Here is a 23,809-nt window from a genome sequence, read left to right as displayed (position 1 = left end):
TGTCAAAAATCATTTGGCCATATATTTGAGGGTTTATATCTGGTCTCCTCTGTTTTATTCCACAGCACCCTGTGTCTGTCTTATGCCCCTGCCACACTGTTTTTTTTTTTTAATTAAATTTTTTTTTTTTAATTTATGGCTGTGTTGGGTCTTCGTTTCTGTGCGAGGGCTTTCTCTAGTTGTGCCAAGTGGGGGCCACTCTTCATCGTGGTGTGCGGGCCTCTCACTATCGCGGCCTCTCTTGTTGAGGAGCACAGGCTCCAGATGCGCAGGCTCAGTAGTTGTGGCTCACGGGCCTAGTTGTTCCGCGGCATGTGGGATCTTCCCAGACCAGGGCTCGAACCCGTGTCCCCCGCATCGGCAGGCAGATTCTCAACCACTGCGCCACCAGGGAAACCCCTGCCACACTGTTTTGATTACTGTAACTTTGTAGTAAGTTTTGAAATCAGAAAGTGTGAGCCCTCTAACTTTGTTCCTTTTCAGGATTGTTTTGGTCATTCAGGGTTGAATTTAATCAAATACATTTTTTGGAATCTCTCCAGATGATTATTTTTTCCCTCCCCTTTAATGTGTTTAAAGAAAACCTTGCAATAAAAGATTTCTTTTGCAAAATATATTCAAAGTCTCGAAAGAGAAAAATCTGCCACCTAGAATACTCTACCCAGCAAGACTATCATTTAAAATAGGTGGAGAAATAAAGAATTTCTCAGAAAAGCAAAAACTAAAAGAATACAGCAATACTAAACCTATCCTAAAAGAAATATTGAAAGGTCATCTCTAAATAGAAAAGAAGCAAGAAGAAATAAGAAGGAGTAAATCCAACTGGAAAGTAAATCACTTAAATTACCCAGTATACAGATAAAAAAGAAAAAAATCCTATTTGTGAAAGCAATGGTAAACACAAGGAACAGCCAAAGGATAAACATGAAGATGTAAAAAGAGACATCAAAATCATAAAGTGTGGGGAAGGAGAGTAAGAAAATCCAGATTCTTTTTTTTAATTTATTTTTAAAATTTTATTTATTTTATTTATTTTTACTTTTTTTGGCTGTGTTGGGTCTTTGTTGCTGCATGCAGGCTTTCTCTAGTTGCAGCGAGCAGGGACTACTCTTCATTGCAGTGTGCAGGCTCCTCATTGTGGTGGCTTCTCTTGTTGCAGAGCATGGACTCTAGGCATGCAGGCTCAGTAGTTGTGGCTTGCGGGCTCTAGAGCACAGGTTCAGTAGTTGTGGCACACGGACGTAGTTGCTCTGTGCCATGTGGGATCTTCCCGGACCAGGGCTCAAACCCATGTCCCCTGCATTGGCAGGCAGATTCTTAACCACTGAGCCACCAGGGAAGCCCTCTTTTTCCTTTTTTTTAGAATGTGTTTGAGTCTATATCACTATCAGTCTAAAGCAAGCAGATATAGGAATGGGTTAACATATTGGAAAAACAGGGTAACCACAAATAAAGAACTTACAATAGAGTCACAAAAACCTAAAAGAAGAGAACACAAGTATAAAATAAAAGGAAATCATCAAACCACAAAAAGAAAAAAGAAAGGAACAAAGAAGAAATAAAGAATCAACTGGAAAACAAGGTTTGAAATGGCAATAAATACATATATATCAATAACTACTTTAAATGTTAATGGACTCAATGTTCCAATCAAAAGAGATAGAGTGGCAGGCTGGATTTAAAAGACAAGAGCTTACACTATGCTGCCTACAAGAGACCTACTTTAGGGAAAAGGGCACACATAGATTGATAGTGAGGGGATGGAAAAAGATATTTCATGCAGGGACTTCCCTGGTGGTGCTGTAGTTAAGAATCTGCCTACCAATGAAGGGGACATGGGTTTGATCCCTGCTCTGGGAAGATCCCACATGCCACAGATCAACTAAGCCTGTGCACCACAACTACTGAGCCTGTGCTCTAGGGCCCATGTGCCACAACTACTGAGTCCACATGCTGCAACTACTGAAGCCTGCACGCCTACAGCCCATGCTCCACAACAAGAGAAGCCACCACAATAAGAAGCCTGCACACCACAACAAAGAGTAACCCCCATTTGCCACAACTAGAGAAAGCCCACATGCAGCAATGAAGACCTAATGCAGCCAAAAAAAAAAAAGTTATTTCATGCAAATGGACATGACAAGGAAGTGGGAGTTGCAATACTCACATCAGACAAAATAGTCTTTAAAGCAAAGGCTATAAAGAAAGATAAAGAAGTACACTATATAATGATAAAAGAATCAATACAAGAAGAGACTTTTACACTCATCAACATATATGCACCTAACATAGGAAGACCCAAATACATAAAACAAATACTAACAGACATAAATGGAGAAATTGATAGGAATACAAAAATACTAAGAGACGTTAACACCCCACTCACATCAATGGACAGATCTTCCAGACAGAGAACCAATGAGGCAACAGAGGTCCTAAATTATACAATAGAACAGTTAGACTTAATTGATATTTTCAGGGCACTACATCCAAAAAAAACCACAGAATATACATTCTTTTCAAGTGCACATGGAACATTCTCTAGAATTGACCACATCCTAGGGCACAAAACTAACTTTAAGAAATTTAAGAGTATAGAAATTATTTCAAGCATCTTCTCTGACCACAATGGCATGAAACTAGAAATCAACCACAGGAAAAGAAATGAGAAAAAAAAATGATTATGTGGAGACTAAATAGCATGATACTAAAAAACCAATGGGTCAATGAGGAAGTCACAAAGGAAATTAAAAAATACCTTGAGACAAATGACAATGAAAACATAACCTACAAAATCTATGGGATGCAGCAAAAACGTTTCTTAGAGGGATGTTAATATGATACAGACTTTCATCAAAAGGAAGAAAAATCTCAAATAAACAACCTAACTCACCACCTAAAAGAATTAGAAAAAGAAGAACAAAACCTAAAGTCAGCAGAAGGAAGGAAATAATAAAGATCAGGGAGAAAATAAATAAATAGAGATTTTAAAAAAACAATAGAAAAAAGCAACAAAACCAAGAGCTGGTTCTTTGAAAGCAAAAACAAAATTAACAAATCCCTGGCCAGGTTCACCAAGAAGAAAAGACAGAGAACCCAAATAAACAAAATAAGAAATGAAAAAGGAGAAAGCTCAACTGATACCACAGGAATTAAAAAAAAGAGAGAGAATACTATGAACAATTATATGCCAACAAATTTGACAACCTAGAAGAAATGGACAACTTCCTAGAAACATACAGCCCAGCAAAACTGAATCAAGAAGAAATAGATAATTTGAACAGACCTATCACTAGAAGTGAAATAGAATCTGTAATAAAAAAACTTCCTACAAACAAAGGTCCAGGATCAGATGGCTTCACAAGTGAATTCTACCAAACATACAAAGAACTTACACTGATTCTTCTCAAATTCTTCCAAAAGACTGAAGAGGAGGGAACACTCCCAAAGACATCCTATGAAGCCACCATCACCCTGATACCAAAACCAGACAAAGACACCACCGAAAAAGAAAATTACAGGTCAGTATCTTTGATGAATATAGATGTAAAAATTCTCAACAAAATGTTAGCAAACCGAATCCAGCAACACATAAAAATGGTCATATACCACGACCAAGTGGGATTCATCCCAGGTTCACAAGGATGGTTCAACATATGCAAATCAATCAATCAATGTAATACACCACATTAACAAGATAAAAGTCAAAAGCCACATGATCATCTCAATAGATGCAGAAAAAGCATTTGACAAAATTCAACATCAATTCATGAAAAAAACTCTTACCAAAGTGGGAATATAGGGAACATATCTCAAGATAATAAAAGCCATTTATGACAAACCCACAGCCAATATAATACTCAATGGTGAGAAGTTGAAAGCCTTCTTGCTAAAATCTGGAACAAGACAAGGATGCCCACTCTCACCACTTCTCTTCAACATAGTATTGGAAATCCCAGTCACAGCAATCAGACTGGAAAAGAAAAGTTATCCAAATTGGAAGGGAAGAGGTAAAATTGTCACTATATGCAAATGACATGATATTATATATAGAAAACCTAGGGACTCCACGCAAAAACTACTAGATCTAATAAATGAATTCAGCAAAGTAGGAGGGTAGAAGATTAACATTCAGAAATCAGTTGCATTCCTTTACACTAACAATGAAATATTAGAAAGGGAATGCAAAAAAGATACTTTTTAAAATTGCACCAAAGAAAGATAAATACCTGGAGTAAACCTGACCAAGGAAGTGAAATATTTATATGCTGAGTACTCTAAAACATTAATAAAGGAAATAAAAGAGGACTCAAAGAAATGGAAAGATATCCCATGCTCTTGGATTGGAAGAATTAATATTGTTAAAATGGCAATACTACCCAAAGCAATCTACAGATTTAATGTGATCCCTATCAAATTACCCATGACATTTTTTCATAGAACTAGAACAAATAATCCAAAAATTTATATGGAACCATAAAAGACCGAGAATTAACAGAGCAATCCTGAGGAAAAAAAAAAACAAAGCAGGAGGCATAACTCTCCCAGACTTCAGACAATACTGCAAAGCTACAGTAATCAAAACAGTGGGATATTGGTACAAAAACAGGCATATGGATCAATGGAACAGAGCAGAGAGCCCAGAAATAAACCCACACACCTACAGTCAATTAATCTTCAACAAAGGAGGCAAGAATATAAAATGGGGAAAAGACAGTTTCTTCAGCAAGTGGTGCTGGGAAAGTTGGACAGCTTCATGTAAATCAATGAAGTTAGAACACACCTTCACACCATGCACAAAAATAAACTCAAATGGCTTAAAGACTTAAACATAAGACATAACACCATAAAACTCCTAGAAAAAGCATAGGCAAAACATTCTCTGACACAACCTGTACCAATGTTTTCTTAGGCCAGTCTCCCAAGGCAGTAGAAATAAAAGTAAAAATAAACAAATAGAACCCAACCAAACTTACAAGCTTTTGCACAGCAGACCATAAAAACAAACAAAAAACCAAACAAAAACCAAAAGACAACCTACGGAATAGATGGGAGAAAATATTTGCAAATGATACCATGGACAAGAGCATAATCTCCAAAATATACAAACAGCTCATACAACTCAACAACAAAAAAACAAACAACCCAATCGAAAAATGGACAGAAGACCTTAATAGACATTTCTCCAAAGAAGACACACAGATGGCCAGTAGGCACATGAAAAGATGCTCAACATCACTAATTATTAAAGAAATGCAAATCAAAACTACAGTGAGGTACCACCTCACACCAGTCAGAATGGCTGTCATTAAAAAGTCTACAAATAACAAATGCTAGAGAAGGTGTGGAGAAAAGGGAACCCACCTACACTGTTGGTGGGAATGTAAGTTGGTACAGTCACTATGGAAAACATTATGGAGGTTCCTCAGAAAACTAAAAATAGAATTATCATATGATCCAGCAATCCCACTCCTGGGCAGATACCTGGACAAAACTATAATTCAAAAAGATACATGCACCCCTATGTTCATAGCAGCACTATTCACAATAGCCAAAACATGGAGACAACCTAAATGTCCATCGACAGATGAATGGATAAAGAAGATGTGGTACATATATACAATGGAATTCTACTCAGCCCTAAAAAAGAACAAAATAATGCCATTTACAGCAACATGGATGCATCTAGATCTTATTATACTAAGTGAAGTAAGTCAGAAAGAGAAAGACAAACACCATATGATATCACTTATATGTGGAATCTAAAATATGGCACAAATGAACCTATCTACAAAACAGAAACAGACTCATAGCCATAGAGAACAGACTTGTGGTTGCCAAGGGGGAGTGGGGAGGGAGAGAGATGGACTGGGAGTTTGGGGTTGGTAGATGAAAACCGTTACATTTAAGATGGATAAACAACAAGGTCCTAATATATAGCACAGGGAACTATATTCAATATCCTATGGTAAACCATAATGGAAAAGAATATAAAAAAAGAATGTCTATATGAGTATAACTGAGTCACTTTGCTGTATAGCAGAGATTGGCACAACATTGTAAATCAACTATACTTCAATAAAAAATTTTTTAAAAAAGATTTCTTGGGCTTCCCTGGTGGCGCAGTGGTTGAGAGCCTGCCTGCCAGTGCAGGGGACACGGGTTCGAGCCCTGGTCTGGGGGGATCCCACATGCTGCGGAGCAACTGGGTCCGTGAGCCACAGCTGCTGAGCCTGTGCTCCACAACAAGAGAGGCCGCGATAGTCAGAGGCCCGCGCACCGCGATGAGGAGTGGCCCCTGCTCGCCGCAACTAGAGAAAGCCCTCGCACAGAAACGAAGACCCAACACAGCCATAAATAAATAAATAAATTAATTAATTAATTAAAAATAAAAGATTTCTTAAAGATAAATCATTTCTGCATTCTGGAGAGAACCCCTACTTGATTACAATTTTTTCCTTTTAATTCCTTGCTTGGTTCAATTTACTAAAATTTGAATTAAGATTTTTAACATTTATATTAATAAGTGAGACTGATCAATATCAGGAAATGACAAATTTTTTTCCGTAAAGGTCAAGATAGTGAATATTTTTAGACTTTGGGGGCTGTACAGTCTCCACTGCAACTATTCAACTTTGCTGTTGTAGCATGAAAGCAGCCCCAGTCAATACGTAAATAAATGAGTATTGGGAGTGTTCCAGCAAAATTTTATTTATTAACACTGAAATTTGAATTTCATATAATTTTTGCATGTCACCAAATATTATTCTTCTTTTGAGTTTTTCCAACTTTTAAAAATGGTAAAAAATATTCTTAACCCACGACCTATATAAAAACACTTGGAAGACTGGATTTGTCCACAGGATGTAGTTTGCTGATCCCTGGTCTATATTTTTCTATTTTGGGAATCATCCTCATCTAGTTTGGAATCAGTGCTATATTAATAGTGCTCAATGAATTTTGAAATTTTCCACTATTTTTTACACTTTGGAACAGTTAAAATTACATAGAAATTATCCTTTCATTGAAGGTGGTGGAGCTAGCTCATAAGACGGTCTAGGCTTGGTGCCGCTTGGGGAATTAGATAACTGAGTATATTTTCCATTTTACCTCTGGTTAAAGAAGTTCTTCTAGTTATAATCTTTCAACTTATGAACTATTATGGATGTAAATCTATATACCAGAGCAATCCATTTGTTATCCCTGCCACAAGATGGCGTTATGTTTGTGTTTTGGAAAGATCACTCTGGCTGTGGTGTAGAGAATGGATTGGACCAGGGCAAGTGTGACTTCAGGAGGTAAAGTGCTGTTGTCCAGGTAAGAGATGATAGTGGCTTGACTGCTGTAGCTACTGCTGGATGAAAGAAGAAAAGTTGAATGGATTATAAAAACATTCAAGGAGGTATGTCAGGGATTTTCAAGACCACTTCCACATTCAATGGTTCACTACGAGGACTTATAGGATTCAGCATATAGTTATACGCATGGCTGTGAGTTATTACAGTGAATAAATACAAAGCAAAATCAGTAAAAGGAGATGGTATATAGAGTGGTGTCCAGGAGAAATCAAGGTACAAGCTTCCAAGAGGCTTCTCCCAGTGGAGTCACACAGGATATGCTTAATTCCTCTAGTGACATGTGATGACAACAAGTGTGAAATATTTTCTACTAGAGAAGTTTGTCTGAGCCTAGGATTCCAGGGTTTTTATCAATAGTCATGCAGGCGCTGTCTACCTAGCATGTACAAAATTTCAGAATCCCAGAAGGAAAGCAGGTGTTCCGCACAAAGCAAATTGTTTGTATAAACAGTTTAAGTTCAGTGACTCCCTCTTATCAGGGAATGGTAGAACTCTCCCCAAATCCAAGTTCCCAGACACCAGCCAAGGGCCAACCTTGTAAGCACACCTTTCAAAGGATAGCAGTCTTAGGCCCACATTGTTAATGTTAACTCTTTTCTGTGTTTTCTAATTCTTAACTATGTTTTCTACACAGGAAGTAAAGCCAGTATTTGTCTATTGCATTTCCATCTGAAGGTTGGAAACTTATTAAGGGAATATACTTTGGAATTAAATAGCTTTGTCATTGAGACATGTGCCAAAGAATTACTCATTCCAGGTAAGGTAAGACAGTTAAAGGCTGTACAAACTGTTGCATCTTCACTAGTTAATCAAAATATTATACATTGAGGACTTCCTCTGCAACTTGCACAGGATCAGACATTGTGGATACAAATGATGAGCAAAATCAGATGTGATCTGTGCCCTGATGGAGCTCACAGTCTAGTGGGGAAAGAGAGACATTGATCAGATAATCACAAGGAGAAATATTTAAAGATAAAATTTGAAAACTGCTGTGGTGGAAAGAGATCTAGTATAATGAGAGTAAAAATGGGCATCAGACATGGTTTGAAGAACAGAAGACTTCCCTCAGGAAGGGACATTTGAGCTGAGCCCTGAGGGATGATTGGGCATTAACTAAGTGAAGTGTGTATTAGAGGTAGTGAAGGTACGGAGTGGGTGGTAAAACATTTCAGACAGAGGGAGAGTCCTAAGGCTAATGTGTAGATTAAATTAAATGAAATGTGCCAGAACCTCAGAGGGCACTAGAAAAACACCACCAAAAATTTTTAAAAATCTTCTCAAGATTATCTGTATCTGTTTATAAAGTTGCTACACAGGTGGCTCTGAAATTCTTCTGGGTAGTGGTTCCATTTCAGCCCAACAAGAAACGGATGAAGAGATGTAACTGTGGGAGCTGGGAGCCCAAGCGTATTTGCAAAGAGTTGCTCAGAGCAGAGGATCTGAAGTTTCTTTGATAAGTAGAGAGTAAAGGAAGTGGTTTCAGATCTAGAAGGTACTGTTTGCTATCTCACATACCACCTCTTAGCAAGTCATTTCTTCAAAGTTTTACAAAACATCCTGAGGCCCTGCACCCATAATTCTGAGGGAACCACACCCTAGTCTCGTCATTGAAAAACCTAGTCCTTTTATCCCTTTTCTCCAAGTGGCACTGTGGGTGATCCATGCAATCTTACTCTCAAATTCCCTAGAAACAGACTCAAAGTGGTTTCCAGGACTTCTATTCTACTCTTGATGTCTGGGTCCCAATCCGAGTTCAGTTCAACAAATATTTATTTATTTATTTATTTATTTATTTATTTATTAACATCTTTATTGGAGTATAATTGCTCTACAATGGTGTGCTAGCTTCTGCTTTATAACAAAGTGAATCAGCAAATATTTATTAAGCTCTCCTAGGCATTGGCTTCTGTGATGAGCGCTCTTACTGAAGAGATGAATAAGACAAAGCTCTTGTACTGGAGGGAAATGGACCCCAAAACATATGATTTAAGTGCCCAATTTCTCTGTTTCTAGGATGATCAAGGCAGAACTCCCTGCTCTACCTCTAGCCATATGCCTCTGCTGTACTCTGGTTTCTTGTTTCTGGTCCTGGTCCTCCCTATCTCTATGTTTTCCATCTTCTCTCAGGATCCTGGTCATCTCTCTCACAACAGACTTCCTTTTCCCCATTCTCTGTCTGACTACTCAATCCATGGTAACTTTGTGTCTATTCAGTGTCTGAGTTCTCAGCTGCTCAGAGCCTTTATCGTATTGTTGATAGTCTTTGATGTTTCAGCTACTTATTTTATCTCTTCTTTTCTTGAAAAAGCAAAGTAAGACACAAACAGAATAGATGCATCATCAAATATTTTTGGGTTTACTTGCTGAAATGGAGCTTGTAGTCTCATTTCTTAGCTACTTACAAGGTGTGGACAATACTTTATTAATGGAAATTTACAAATGCATGAAATAAAAGATAACATGTAGAAAGGATAAAATACCCTGTTACAAACATGGCACCTAGCTTCTGAAATAGGTTTAGCAGCATTTGCTACTAGTGAGCATAATCTTCATGCTTGTATTAATTAATCCAAGTTTTTGAGGATCCAAGGTTTATTAGGTACTGTGGACACAAAGAAGAGGAGAAAGTGTTCTGAGCCAAAACAACTTATTGACCAGTTGGGCAGGCAGTTAAGAAAATGCCACAGCTATATAATTATAAAAGAATATGATAAATGCTACTATTATGCACTTATGTACTAAATGCTGTAGGAGTGTAAATAGGGAGCTATATATTTAGCTTTGAGTGGGAGGTTTTGGAAGGCTACACAAAGAGGGGATACTTGGTCTGATCCTTGAAATATGAAAGAGCCATAGATGGAATGGAGAGAAAGGCATTTCAGGTGGGGGATGCAGCATGGGGAAAAGCATGGGAGTGGAAAAGGATTTGGTGAGTTCATGGACTCACGATATTTCTATGTGGCTGGAGCCTAGAGAAGAGGCAGGTGAGGGGGCCTGGAAAATCTGATGGGTCAGATTGCTAAGGAGTCTGGTCCCACAGGAAAATGAAGTGATAACTTCCATGTTTTAGAAAGATTGCTCTTTATGTGATAGCAGCCCAGGTAATAAATGATAAAGGAATGAACTGAGAGACTGGGATAGAGAGGGAGGGTGTGCTTGAGAATTAGATTGAGGAGACATGGTTGAGAGGAGCCATATAGAGGAGTTGGAATTGACAGGACCTAATAGCTGATTAGACATAGGGGGGAGGTGAGGTGATGGGAAGAAAGAAAGAAGACTCAAGGATAAAAGATTTCTCTGCTTTGGGTAGCTGCTGATTGGTGAAGCAGTGAAGAATAGCAGTTCAGGACACAGCCCCTGGAGTTGGAAGACTAGGAATTGATTCCTGGTTTAAATATTTGTTTGTCTGAGTTACTTAGCCTTTCTGAACTTGTAAAATGGAGGATGATTGCATCTACTTTGGGGGTAGATAAGTTTTAATGTTTTTTATGGGCTTTAAATGGGTGAATACATATAAAACATCAGGGCGGGAATGGTACATAGTAAGCACTCAGTAAGTGTCAGCTATTATGATTTGGTGGGCCATTAACTAGCACAGTGGAAACAGACAGAAAGCAAGTTGGGGAGGTCAAGGAAAGACCTGTGAGTTCAATTTTGGGCACACTGAATTTAAGGTGACTTCTGACATCCATGCAGAAATGACCCATAAGCAGTTGGAAATATAGATTATAAATTAGTGATTGAGATTATGTGTATTTTTTAAAATTCCCTGGCAGATAATTTATGTAATTATTTGCCTATGATAAGACCTCATAAGAAAAAAAATCTCTATTTTCCACTTGCAAAGATATGGCCACTTTCAGGTCCCAGAGTTGATGCAGCTAAACCCAGAGGCTTGTGTAGGGCTATTCAAAACTGCCTGGGCAATCAGCGAGCAAGAGTGATGATAATAATTATCATCCAAAGAGAAGATAGTTCTCTTATGCATTCTCTAAATAAATTTCTCAAAGTCTACAAGCCTCTAGAGAATGTACTAGTCATTACTTTGCTTCCTCAAATCAGAACTTCAGGACTTTTACTAATGGGCCTTTGTCAAAATGTATTAACACTTTAATATGAAAAACCATCAAGGGCTCCTCACACTTGGATGGAGGATCATTAAAATCTCAAGGTGCATAGCTGTTTCTTAACCATGAAATAGTATAGCACAACTCCCCAGTTCTTACCTCTTCTGTTCCTGTTTTTCTTGTGGTATCAATAGTGGAAATTTACACTGTGTTTTTCTCATTTTGTAACAACTCATCAGAAATGCTTAAGACCTGGATTCCTTGTTTGCTAGGAAACTAGCTCTGTCCAAAATGCAGAGAGGGTTTCTATCCAAGTTTCTTTAATGGCTGTTCCCAAAAGGAAAGTTGGGTGGTTATCCAGAGAACAATGGAATTAATATATGAACATGTTGACTTGGAGCTGCAGTTATTGTCTTTAAAATATTATTATATGTACATATTCATTCAATAAATATTTGTGGGCCACCTATTATGTGTCAAGCAAGGTGCCAGGTGTGTGCTATACTTGAAGCAAAGTGCCATGTGTTGGGAATCCAGAGCAGGTAAAGGGAGGCAGCATGGTAGAGTGCAAGTACTTGGCCCTTGATGACAAGAAGTCCTGAGTTCAAATCCTGTCTTCCCAAGCTTACTGGCTTTGCTAAGGTATTTACTCCCTCAGCCTTAATGTAAACTAGAAGAGTTAATTTCTATTTTACAGCATCTAGTGTAGCAGTTGGTGTACAAAGTAAGCCCTCAATTAACTATTACAGGCTCCCTGCCCTCAAATAGCTCTTTATTTCATCACTATTATTCAGACATAGCCCCTGTGCTCTCACTAGTTGAGGAGACAGGTATGTTATCAGGTAACTAGGATGTAGTGTAATAAGTGAAATACTAGGAGCAGATATTGAGTTGAGGATTGAGAGTTAAAAGTTTGATATACCATGTTAGTTTAGCACAATATCAGATACATTTCTGTTGCAAGAACCTTATTTCATAATTTTGGTTTAGCATCTTATGACGGTTTCAGGCCTATAAGAACAGCTAATATAATGATCCAGGGCTTTACTGTGTGCAGGCATGGAACACCTCATTTAATCCCACATCAACCCTACAAGGTAGGAGCCAGTATTATCCCTATTTTACAGATGGGAAAACTGAGGCACAGAGAGGTTAAAATAACTTGCCCAAGGTCACATATCTAAGAAACCAGGATTTAGACCCAGGTACTCTAGCATCAGAGTCCACATTTGTGACCACTCATTACACTTTTTCCTATTGTGTCCTTAAGCTTCATTTTACAGCCAATAGGGACTGTCACTAATTACAGGCGAGAAAATTTTACAAATCAAGGGAAATTCAGGGAAAATTCAAATAGAAGGAAAGTAATGGATCTTGAAGAGAATATAGCCCGGTCATTTCTTTTCTCCAGGAGTAACCATGAGAAGTGCTCTCTGTTTACATAGCCTGGACCAGCCAGGCTCCTTCCTATGCCCACTTTCCATAGGTGGCCCAGTCCAGCTCTTCTCTTGTGGGCTGTGCAGTTCATAATGTTCTATAGCTTTAAAAAAATCTAATTTTAAATCAGCTTCACTTTCTTTTTCTGAGAGGCATTAACTGCAACTTCTTATTCTCTCAGTTCCCTGTTAAAGCTCACGCTGACTTGCGAGGGAGTGTCCTGTCTTACCGGTGCTTTCCACTAGAGGGCCCTGCCCCTCAGATTTCAATTTCATTTTCAATGCACATTTTTTAAAAAATTATTTATTTATTTATTTATATTTATTTTTGGCTGTGTTGGGTCTTCGTTTCTGTGCAAGGGCTTTCTCTAGTTGCGGCAAGCGGGGACCACTCTTCATCGCGGTGCGCGGGCCTCTCACTGTCGCGGCCTCTCTTGTTGCGGAGCACAAGCTCCAGATGCGCAAGCTCAGTAGTTGTGGCTCACAGGCCTAGTTGCTCTGCAGCATGTGGGATTTTCCCAGACCAGGGCTCGAACCCGTGTTTCCTGCATTGGCAGGCAGATTCTCAACCACTGCGCCACCAGGGAAGCCCTCAATGCACACTTTTAAACTAGCACATCTTTGGCTGATACAAGATGCTCTTCCATTGAAAGAATACTTTGATTTTATAGACCTGTTGTTCATAATCTAGTTTGTGTGGAAATATGTGAAGGGGAAAATAAGATCTCATTCATTTTACAGAAGGATTATCTGAGAACTGAGCCCTTGGGAATGGGGTGAGTAGCTTACGTCTTCATAAATCGGAAGATTCATAGGAAAGAATCAAACACGGTGGTCCTGAGTCCCAAAGCCCACTTGAAGAATTCCTGTGCACTGGTTCCATCCCAGGTTAGTTCTCCTGGAAGACTTAAGGAACACTTATCTCTGGTTCTTTCCTTTCTTCTTTCCTTTCTCCCCCTTCCTTTCCCCTTCCTTCCCCCTTCCTTCCTTCCTTCCTTCCTTCCTTCCTTCCTTCCTTCCTTCCTTTCTTTCTTTCTTTCTTTCTTTCTTTCTTCCTTTCTCTCTCTCTCTCTTTCTTTCTTTCTTTTCTTTCTCTCCCACCCCACCTTTCCACTGGGGTGTTAGGATACTAAGAATGTGACTGAGTAAGCACACCAGAGAGAGGCAGGGGCAGCAGTTACAGAATGAAGATATTCAGGAGCAATCCTTCAATTCACATAAAGGAGTACTTTTATTTTAGAAGAAACAGCCTGTTCAGTGTGACTTTGGAATTTCTTCATCCTTTAGGACCACATCTTTTTATTTCTTCCTTCATACCCTTCCCTAGGGTGACTGCCTTTCACCTCTTCACACCTGGTTCATTGCATCACTTGATGTCTTAGCTGGTCTGTCTAACTCTGAAAATCTTCTCCCTCCAAAGTGTCCTTATACTAGGAATAGCCTCTGATATCTGCCTCTTGATATGTAATGCTTGCCACGATTTGATTCCACTGTGCTTATTGGCTCCTATCCATCAGTATTTCCAATATGTATCTTCTTTGCAAGCTGGCTGGTCACTTTCAATTCTATTCAACAGCATTTATAGCTCACAAACAACGTACAAGGCATCATGCTGGTTGGCGGTAGATGCAGAGATGAATAAAGCTATTACCTCTCATGATCACCTCTTCATGATCATGAAGTCATGGGCCTTGCCTTTAAGTAATGGACAATATAGAGGGAAACAAATAATAATCTATACTGTAAGGTAGAATAAAATGAGTTTTAATGACAGAAAGACCAAAGGGGTGGGGGAAGGAGTGCAAAAAGAACCATAGTTAATTTGACTAGTGATATCAGGGAAAGCTTCATAGACGAGGTGACATTTGAGCTGGGTATTGAAGGATGTGTAAATGGACAGGGGATGGGGGCACACATTCCATCTGAGCACTGTGCCACACACAGGCAAGGGACTGTGAACATGCGTGGTATATCTGGGGAGGTACCCCAAATACATGACACAGATCCAGTCCTTTTCTTTCTTTCATGCCTTCCTCACTTGGATGTCTTCTGTCTTCTTCATTCTCTGCCAAATCCCATCCATCCTTTGAGGTCCAGCTTCAGCTGCACTTCCTCCATAAGATCTTTTCTGACTGTGCTAGCTCATGCCACTCCCTGTAGCATGTAGTTCAGAATTTAACTGTAGTGTTTGTGCTGTAGTTAGACCAGGGCAGACATCATGCTCATCTTACACTTTGGAGATCTTGCAACCCCCAACACAGTGCTAATGAGAGTCAGGACTAGGTGGTTCTAGGGACCCATTAATGGGGACTAACAACTTCATTCTGCCTAAATGCAGTTTATTTCTGCTATCCAGCCTTGGATTGTTCATGGGGGTTTAGAATTTAGCTGGTTATGTTTGCTAACACATAAGGGAAACAATTTTTCAAATGCTTACTTCAATGTTCTGCTCAGCCATAGGTGATTCCTCCTCAGTGCTGTCAGGGGAAGGGGGAGGGCCATTAACATCAGCTTGAACTCCACGGCTTTCTGGGCTGAGCCTTAGGAACTGAGGTGAACCCAATTTCATCATCTATACTTTCATCTACCAAGTTCCCTCTAGAGAATGACTGCTTCCTTCAAGGTCTATTGTTTTGATGGTTGGGTTCCCCTAAAGTGCCAGAAACATAGCTGAGCAATTCCTTTTAGAGAATGGGGTTACTGGATATGGCTTCTTCTTCTTGATGAGGCTGTTTGGAGTGTGTATTAGCCTGGTTCTGCAGAGAAACAGAACCAACAGGAAATAGCTATAAAGGAATTGACTCATGTGGTTATGGAGATTGAAAACTTTCAAGATCTGTAATCAGCAAACTGGAGAGGTGATGGTTTAGTTCTGGTCTGAGTCCGAAGGCCTGAGAACCAGGACAGCTGATCGTGGACGTTCCAGTCCATGTGCAAGTCCTAAGGCAGGAGAAGACTGATGTCCCACTTCAAAGACAGGCAGAGAGAGAGAATGGATTTTCCCTTACTCTGCCTTTTGGTTCTATTCAGGTTTTCAATGGATTTGGTGATGCCCACCCACAATGGAGGGGAAGATTAATCTGCTTTACTCAGTCTACCAATTCAAATGTTTATCTCATCCCTCACACTCACAGCCTGAATAATGTTTAACCAGATATCTGGGCACCCCATGGTCCAATCAAGTTGACACATAAAATTAACAATCACAGAGTGATATAGAAGGAAAATGTGGCCAGAAAAAAATATATTATGAGGTTTCTGAAGTGGAGTCTGAAGAAAAATACCCCAGCAGTCTAGTTCCTACAGAAAGAGCATTTTCCAACACTCTATTGGGAGACTGTGTCTGCACAGCTGAGAGCCACAACTCTGATGGCTTCCCATGCCACACAGTCATATAGGGTTGGGCTGGTCCAGCCAGGTGTACCCTGAACAAAGTTTCCCAGGCAAAGGGACAAACAGAGGCTGACATGCAGTCCACACTCTACATGCCAAGCCATGTACTCAGGTGAGGGGCTAATCTGCCCAAGGTGCTGTGTGGACTTGGGGAAGCCATGCACCAGGGCTCCTCCCATATATTGAGTGTGAGCAGAGGCTCCTAAGTGGTGTGTCATGGCAGATTACAGGTGTGCAAAATGTGGATTCTTCACATATGGGGTTGCTGGGAAGAGTCATCACCTCTGGGTATACACAGCCTCCAGCCATGAGCAATCTTGACTGTTTATCCCATTAGACCATAAAAGTATTTTCTCCATGTGCTGCGATGTGAAGAAGGGTGGGAAGCACTGTGCCAAAGGACCTGCCTTGTCATCCATCAGGAAGGGAGCGATTTCAGGAAGGGCATGCATCCATTTGCTTATCTAGGCAAGAGCTATGCCCAGCAACAGAGTGTTTGCTTCTTTGCTTACGTGTTGGGATCTGGTGATTTGCAATCTCCAGGTAAGATTTGGGAAGAGCAAGTCTAGGTCTGGAGCATCTGCCAGTAGGTATGGTTGTAGCTCAGTTTCCATGGGGAGAATTCCATCTGGGAGCCTAGATCACGATTTCATAGCTTGAAGTCCCAGGAGGTTTGCTGTCCTGAGTGTTGGTTTTCCCCATCTGCACAAAAGGGAGAAGGAGGACATGTTGACTGAAAGGTGCTGGTAGGGAATTCCAGTCCCACAAGGAGCCCTCGAGAGTCATGCAAATGGCACAGACAGATGCCTTAGATTTCCCTGGTTCTGGGGTAAACTGGGGAAGCAGGGCCTTGCCCTTTGCTGTGTCCCTCACCTCTGTTCCAGCCACCCAATTTGGAAGCCCTTGGGTAATCAACTTCTTAGCTTAGAAAAAAGTAGCAGTAGAGAATGTGGATATTTGCATTGATTTTGATTATAGGCTTGAGGCGATATCCAGGCTCAAGCTACCCACATTCCATGTTCCTAGTTCAGCCTTCATTCCTTCTGTACCCCAGTAACTGCACCTTGGTCTATATGTACTGGTGAGTCACCTCCACTGGTGTCATATGCTTTAGTTACTTAGAATACTGCAGACAACCCTCCCATTGGCTCGCGGAGTCCTAGGTTTTAAATTACATATTAACCAAATTAATAATTGTCATCCAACTTGTCTAGAGGGTTTACTTTGAGATGTCTCAATCCAAGAGTCCCTGATTAATCCCTCAAATCTAGTCTTTTCTAGTTGTATTTTCTTCTCTGTTTCCTCCCACTCTCCTTCCAATCCTGGTTCAAACATGCGGACACCTTGCTTCCCACTTCCTGCTTCTCCTTCTTTTTCCCTCCTCCTCCTCTTTCCTCACTCACCTCCTTCTTTTCCTTCTCCCTCTTTTCATCTCCTGATCACTGAGGAAGTCAAGGTCCTTTTATCTTGTTCTCCAGGAAACTTGGCTGATCTTTACATTCAAACTGACCTGTGCATTGAGTTCCCTTACGAACTTCCTACTTGGCCAACTCATAGATGCCTCATAGAATCAACTCTTAATTCTTATTCATGGATTCACTTGCATTCCACTTTGGTATCCTGATATTTCTTCCCACTCTTCATTTGTTATCATTATTATCCCTTTCCCCCAAGACTTTCGGGTTCAAATTTGTCTTTCACGATAAGCTTCCTACCTATTAGCTCAGCTATTAAACAGAAACACTTCCAAAATATTTGATTCACCCAGATACCCCAGAGCTGTCCTTACTGTAGCAGAAATGAGGACCCTCAGACAGTATCAACCCCTCACCAGATTCCCCAAACTGAAAGACCTGTCAAAGATCAGGACTTACCTTCTCTCTTTGCATAATTGAGAGAAGGACATTGAGGCACAGGGAATATGAGTGTCACTAGAGCTCTACAAATGGTTGGGCATGTTGCACACTGTGAGGGTCTGCTAAGGGAGCAAATGGGAACTGGGGTTCAGCCTGTGTTCTACTTGCACCTGTGTTCTACTGTGCACTTGGTGTGGGCCTGTGTCTGCCCAGGGTAGGGGGAAAGTGGGGGACACCTGCTTTCTAATTTCCACACTGTGAGCTAGCAATGGCCTTGGATGTTATAGAGGCTGGAGTTTCCACACTGTAGTTCAGAGGCCTAGGGGCCTCTGCATATAAAGTGTGGGATCAGCATCATGGAGGCCAGCTTGTGGATGGTCATGGACCTGGGGAGTAGGGCTGTGTGCATGTGTGGAATGAGACCAAGGGACTCAGAAATTAATCCTGAGAAGCATAGAGTCCCAAGGGAACCAGCTGACTCCTGGTTGGATGGACAAGATACGGCAGAAAGGTTGGAATAGACAGGACAACAGGGATAAAAATCAGAAAGTCTTTACCTTATCAGAGTACTGCACTATGGAATAAATCATGTTCACTGGCTCCTCCTTGGTGGGGAGCACCTGTAAAACACCCATCTTCCCTCAGTGAGGGAGCCCAGGCAAAATCTTATGAGTCCCCCTTCTTACTTCTGCTTCTGCCCATCAGCCCTCCCTGGTTGCACTTTCACTAGGTGGCCTCCTCTCCAGCTTCAGCTCTGGTTCCATCCGGCTTTGGAGAAGATCAGGTTCAGGAGGGGGTGAGCATGGGACAGTTGGCAGCCATTGGGCAAAATCTTCAGGAGCCAAGAGGAGGGGTCAGACCGAGTCTTGCTTTGTCAGAATTTTAGCTTTCCATGGGCTCTATGGACCCAGCTGACCTATCAGTCCAAGCACAAGGCTGGATTGACCAGGCAGACCTCAGTTTCCCTTTCACTCCTTGGAGACTTTAGGAGAGCAGGCTGGTGGGGGCACAGAGAAAGGCAATACCATGTAGAAGCCTGGTTCAGGGTGGAGGTGAGGGAGGGACAGGCAGGTAAAAGGCAGGCGAGAGGGGAGGCTGTGGGACAAAGTGAATCAGCCTGAGGAAAGCAAGCTGTTGCTGCAGCCAGACCAAGAAGTCAAGTTCAAGGGGACCTGTCTCAGTTCTGTGCCCTTGAAACCCCCTTAGCAACTTGTTCACCTGCCAGTGGCCACATAATAGCTCTCACCTCACATCAGGAACTCCCCTGTTGTGGGTCCCCTATAGAAGGTGCTTTGCTCTTAGTCATGACTCTCATCTAACCTGGAGCCAGGCCCTCATGTGGAAGCATGAGGCTTCAACCCCAGGAGGCTGTCATGGGGTGACACTTGGTCACATTCTTGTCCTCATAGAAAGACTCATGGCATCATTTCCCTGACATGGTATTTCCTGGTTGGACCCTGCCTGGCTCTTGGCTGTGGCTGCTGCCCATGACTCCCTGTCCTGGGCAGGGGTGGTGTGTTGGAGACCCACGAGTAGCATCACCTCACCTTGGACTGGGGGATTTCATCATAGATCCTGGGCTCTGCTGTCTGGGTGTCTCTTGGAACTGTGATGTATGTGTATATTGTTTTTTTTGAGGCAGCATCTGTGTCACAAACAAACATAGAACAACAGTATGTGAAATACGGATGAATTTTTCGAGGTGATCTATTTTAATGTTCTCTTTTTCAGATGAAGAAATAAAACCCCAATAGGTTAAATGACTCCCATCCTCTTGAGATGGATGCTTGGACCCTTGACTGTCTTTCCCTTTTCTAGGGATGGCATGTGGTATGGGAGACACCTGGCTCAGGTTTCACCCAGAGCTCAGTGGGAATTCTTTTCTGTTCCAAAGTCCACATTAAGATAAAGAGATTCTCCCCAATCCCTGTGTGGGCACTGAAAGTAGCTTTTCCACCCAGGGTCTTACTTTGTGTCTCTGGCACTTAGCATCCACTGTCTTGCATGGCTAGTTTTCTTTTCACGTGAGGGTCTTAATTTTTCGACTAGAATGATTCTCTCTAGTTATACACTGTGTTGGCCTCTTCTGGTGCATACCTTTCTTTTACCACCTCAATGTTAGACCTGTAGTAGATGCTCCACAAATATTTGTTACTTGACTGATTCACAGAGTCAAAGATTTGTTAAGCTCTCTCCACATGCCAAGCTATGTATGAGGTCATGGAGCAGCAGACAAGAGAGATAAGTCCCTACTTTTAAGAATTCATGGGCATTCCTCCCAGTGTACTGCTTTTCTTTGCTCCTAACATGGAACATTTGAGGGTCAAGTTGAAAAGAGATAGCCAGAATTCGGGGCCTTCATATTCCAGGGCACCAACATAACCGCAGACAACAAGTCTGAGCTGAGTGATATTACAGGGATCCAGTGTTTCAGAGTTTAGTCCTGTCCCAGCCCCTGCCTCAGACCTGGTGAGTGAGCCGGACCCAGTGCTCTCTCTTATCTCATTTGCAGATGAAAAAATAGCCCTTATTCCTTCCCATGAGGCTGTGAGGGATTGGAGGCAGATGCCTCTTTGAGGAGCCCTGAACGTCACCTATGGCCTGAGCAGGTTGTGTGATTTCAACCCATCATGAGGCCATTTGAGTTACAGTTCGTGTCACAAACTCTTTTCCCCCAGAATGCCTCCTTCTGTACCAAGCCCAGGTTGGTCGATTGTAAGTACAGTATCTAACACTAACTGAGTACTTACGAGGTACCAGGCACTGGCCAAGTATTTTATATGTGTAATTCATTAAATCTGTTTAATAAGTATCTGCAGCACATCCTATTTTTATGCATATTTTACAACTGAGAAAACTGAGACAGTGATAAAATAACTGGTAGTTGATAAATGGTCAAGCTGGCACCTTCACCCCAGACTGCCTGCAAAGTACAAGCTTAGGCTTAACCACTCTGCTGTGAATGCATCTCTTCCATCATCCAGGGAAACTCGTGGCTGAGAACTTACCAGGGTTCTTACTGAAGGTCTTCAAGTAGGAACCTGAGGAATCAGACACAAAGGAGAGTCAGGAACATGGAATCAGATGTAGAGCCTCGCTACATACAGGCTTGTTATTATGATCGGTGGGAAAGCAAGATTTTGGGTGGACACGGAGTTAGGAGCAATAGGAGGGTATAATGATCTCCTAGGGCCCAAGATCAGGTTTTCTGAATTGAGAATGGTTACAATTACAGAATTATCCAGAGGGACCCAAAGGGATCTAGTGACAACCATGGAATATAAAATTAGTACATGTCCCTCAATGACATTTCAAAGGTCACAGTTTTGATGGAATTGGAAGTGACCTTGGATACCTAGTCCAAACCTCATTTCACATGTGAGAACACTGAGTCAGAGAGGTAAAGACATGTATCCTATGAAGCACAGCTTGTTAATGGCAGTGCTAAACTCGAACCCAAGTTCTGGGCCCACCACATCTTGGTGATCCCAGTAACATATTTTGAAGACCATTCAGGGTAATGTTATATAGTCCTCGGGACCATCTTTCTGGGAGATGGTTAAGTGGGGAGCTGGGGATTTTAGGAAGGCTAATTCCCTGGAACAAAGGACATTTCCACCCCATCTTGGATAAATGACTTCAGTCCCAGGAAGAAGGAAGAAGGAAGGTGCATTTCCACATTTTAACTTCTGAGAAAATCCTACCTTGTCCTCTTTTGTGCAAAAGGAACAAAATCACTGAAGGTAGAATGATTAGAAGCAGAGAGAGCACAGCCAGCCCACTCAGAAGCCCAGTGTGGCGAGTATGAAGGCCCATTGCGATGTCTGGAAATAGAAGATGTGGTGAGACTTGACTCTCAGGAAATAGGCCATAGAGGCTGGGCAAGCTTGTCCACATTCAGGGGCACTATCCATATTGAGTGTCCTCCAGGGGAGTGCCAAAGTGCTGAGGGAAACTGTACTTCCTGCTATTAAAGGTCAAGATCAGAAACTGAATTGGGGAGCTGAGCGGGGGCTGCCTCAGAACACCCTGAAATGGCCGGCATCACCCAGAAGCCTTTGGATTCTTTTCCAGGGCTTCTTGAGAAGAGAATTCCCCTGGGTCCAGCCCTGGCATAAGGGAGGCACCTTCCCCTGGAGAACTAGGGCCGATTCAAGCCTTGCAGCAGGCTAGAGTCATTTCTGAGACTCCAGGAGAGATGGACAGAGATGGTTACCTGCACAGAGCTGCTGGGCAGAGATGGAGTCAGAATTGTTGCTGACAGGGTTCCATGCTGTACACGTGTAAGTCAGCTCTTGGTTGTCAGGGGTCTGGAAGACTCGAAGGACATTGCCTTCTTCCCCCAGTGGACTCCAACTGTATGTCACATTCTTTTCTTCTTTCTCCACAGAGCATGTCAGTGTGACATTGCAGGTGCTATTCACAGATGTCATTAAACTCTGAGTAATTTTTGGCTTCCCAAGCCGACCTATGAGGAGAAAACACATGAGCCAGTGGTAAGCTGTAGCTGGTCTATACCAGCTTGTGGGAGCCAACTGTTAAATTTTCAGAAATTTTCATGATGTACGTTAAAAACTTACAATGAAATAAATTATATTAAAAACAAAGCTAATAATATTCAAAACATTACTTTCTAATTTTTTTGGACAATTTACTATAATCTATGCTCTAGAGGTTATTTACATCTATTGTATCTATCCCTTGTAATGATGTATCAATACAAAGTCTTCCCAGCTCTGCAGATCTTAAAATCAGCCAAAGTGGGAGTATTTACACCAAAGAAATTGGCATAAGCTGCAAACTAGGGCTTGATTTATTGCTTTCTTGATTGTCACACTAGACTTAAGAAAACAGTGGAGGAGAGGGTACTGAAGCAGCTTAAAGTAACAATGCATCCTGTCTGTAGCCATTATATTGTGAATAGCACACAAAAAATTGGAAATGTTCTTCCAGTATTTAAAAACCACTATCCAGTTCAGCAAAGAAGTTGCTCACATCATTGATGAACAAGTGAAGTTCCAATATATATGTCTTTGTTGAATCACTTTTTTCTTATTACTGAACTTAAATGAAAATATCAACCAATATATATGTTGGTTGCATTTATCCACTCCTCATGTTGACTCCTTCATCAGTTGCAAACCTATGTTGGCTAAGGATATAAATGCTCAACAAAAACCACTGAAAGTGGAGAGACCTTCAAGATGGAGGAGGATTAAGATGTGGAGGTCACCTTCCTCCCCACAAATACATCAGAAATACATCTACATGTGGAAAACCTCCTGCTGAACGTTGGCAGAAGACCTCAGACTTCCCAAAAGATATATGTATTTTTTTCCTTTTCCTCTTTTTGTGAGTGTGTATGTGTATGTTTCTTGGTGTGATTTTGTCTGTATAGCTTTGTCCTAGGGTTCTGTCTGTCTGGTTTCTTTCTTTCTTTTTTTTTTAGTATAGATTTTAGTGCTTGTTATCATTGGTGGATTTGTTTTTTGGTTTGGTTGCTCTCTTCTTTCTTTCTTTTTTTTTCTTTTTTTAAATTACTTTTTAAGTTTTTTCTATTGTTAATAATGATTTTTTATTTTAATAACTTTATTTTATTTTATTTTATTTCGTTCTTCCTTTTTTTTCTCCCTTTTTTTCTGAGCCATGTGGCTGACAGTGTCTTGGTGCTCTGGCTGGGTGTCAGGTCTGTGCCT

At 41.1% G+C, this 23,809-nt stretch overlaps 1 protein-coding gene and 1 long non-coding RNA gene across 3 annotated transcripts in view; one reads left to right on the top strand and one right to left on the bottom strand.

The window, feature by feature from the left end:
• Positions 1 to 23,809, top strand: part of LOC309639868 — a 423,467-nt gene that overhangs the window by 64,081 nt on the left and 335,577 nt on the right. The gene's annotated exons all lie outside the window — the stretch shown is intronic.
• The window catches only part of CD84 (CD84 molecule), a 62,720-nt gene continuing 39,011 nt past the window's right edge, over positions 101 to 23,809 (bottom strand). The window contains exons 3-8 of one of the 2 annotated variants that reach the window (XM_082477298.1): positions 22,330 to 22,581; positions 21,818 to 21,937; positions 21,122 to 21,154; positions 19,661 to 19,758; positions 18,671 to 18,733; positions 101 to 16,959 (exon numbers count right to left, since the gene is read on the bottom strand). In XM_082477298.1, coding sequence (XP_082333424.1) covers positions 16,894 to 16,959; positions 18,671 to 18,733; positions 19,661 to 19,758; positions 21,122 to 21,154; positions 21,818 to 21,937; positions 22,330 to 22,581 — 632 coding nt within the window. In that variant the 3' untranslated portion in view covers positions 101 to 16,893. The remainder of the gene's footprint in view (positions 16,960 to 18,670; positions 18,734 to 19,660; positions 19,759 to 21,121; positions 21,155 to 21,817; positions 21,938 to 22,329; positions 22,582 to 23,809) is intronic. The other variant, XM_082477299.1, reaches the window with a different exon arrangement.

Source organism: Balaenoptera physalus, assembly GCF_965194825.1.
Source record: "Balaenoptera physalus genome assembly, chromosome: 1".
Taxonomy (NCBI): Eukaryota; Metazoa; Chordata; class Mammalia; order Artiodactyla; family Balaenopteridae; genus Balaenoptera; species Balaenoptera physalus.
The sequence above is the reverse complement of the archived record's forward strand: the minus strand, read 5'-3'. Positions and strand labels throughout refer to the sequence as shown.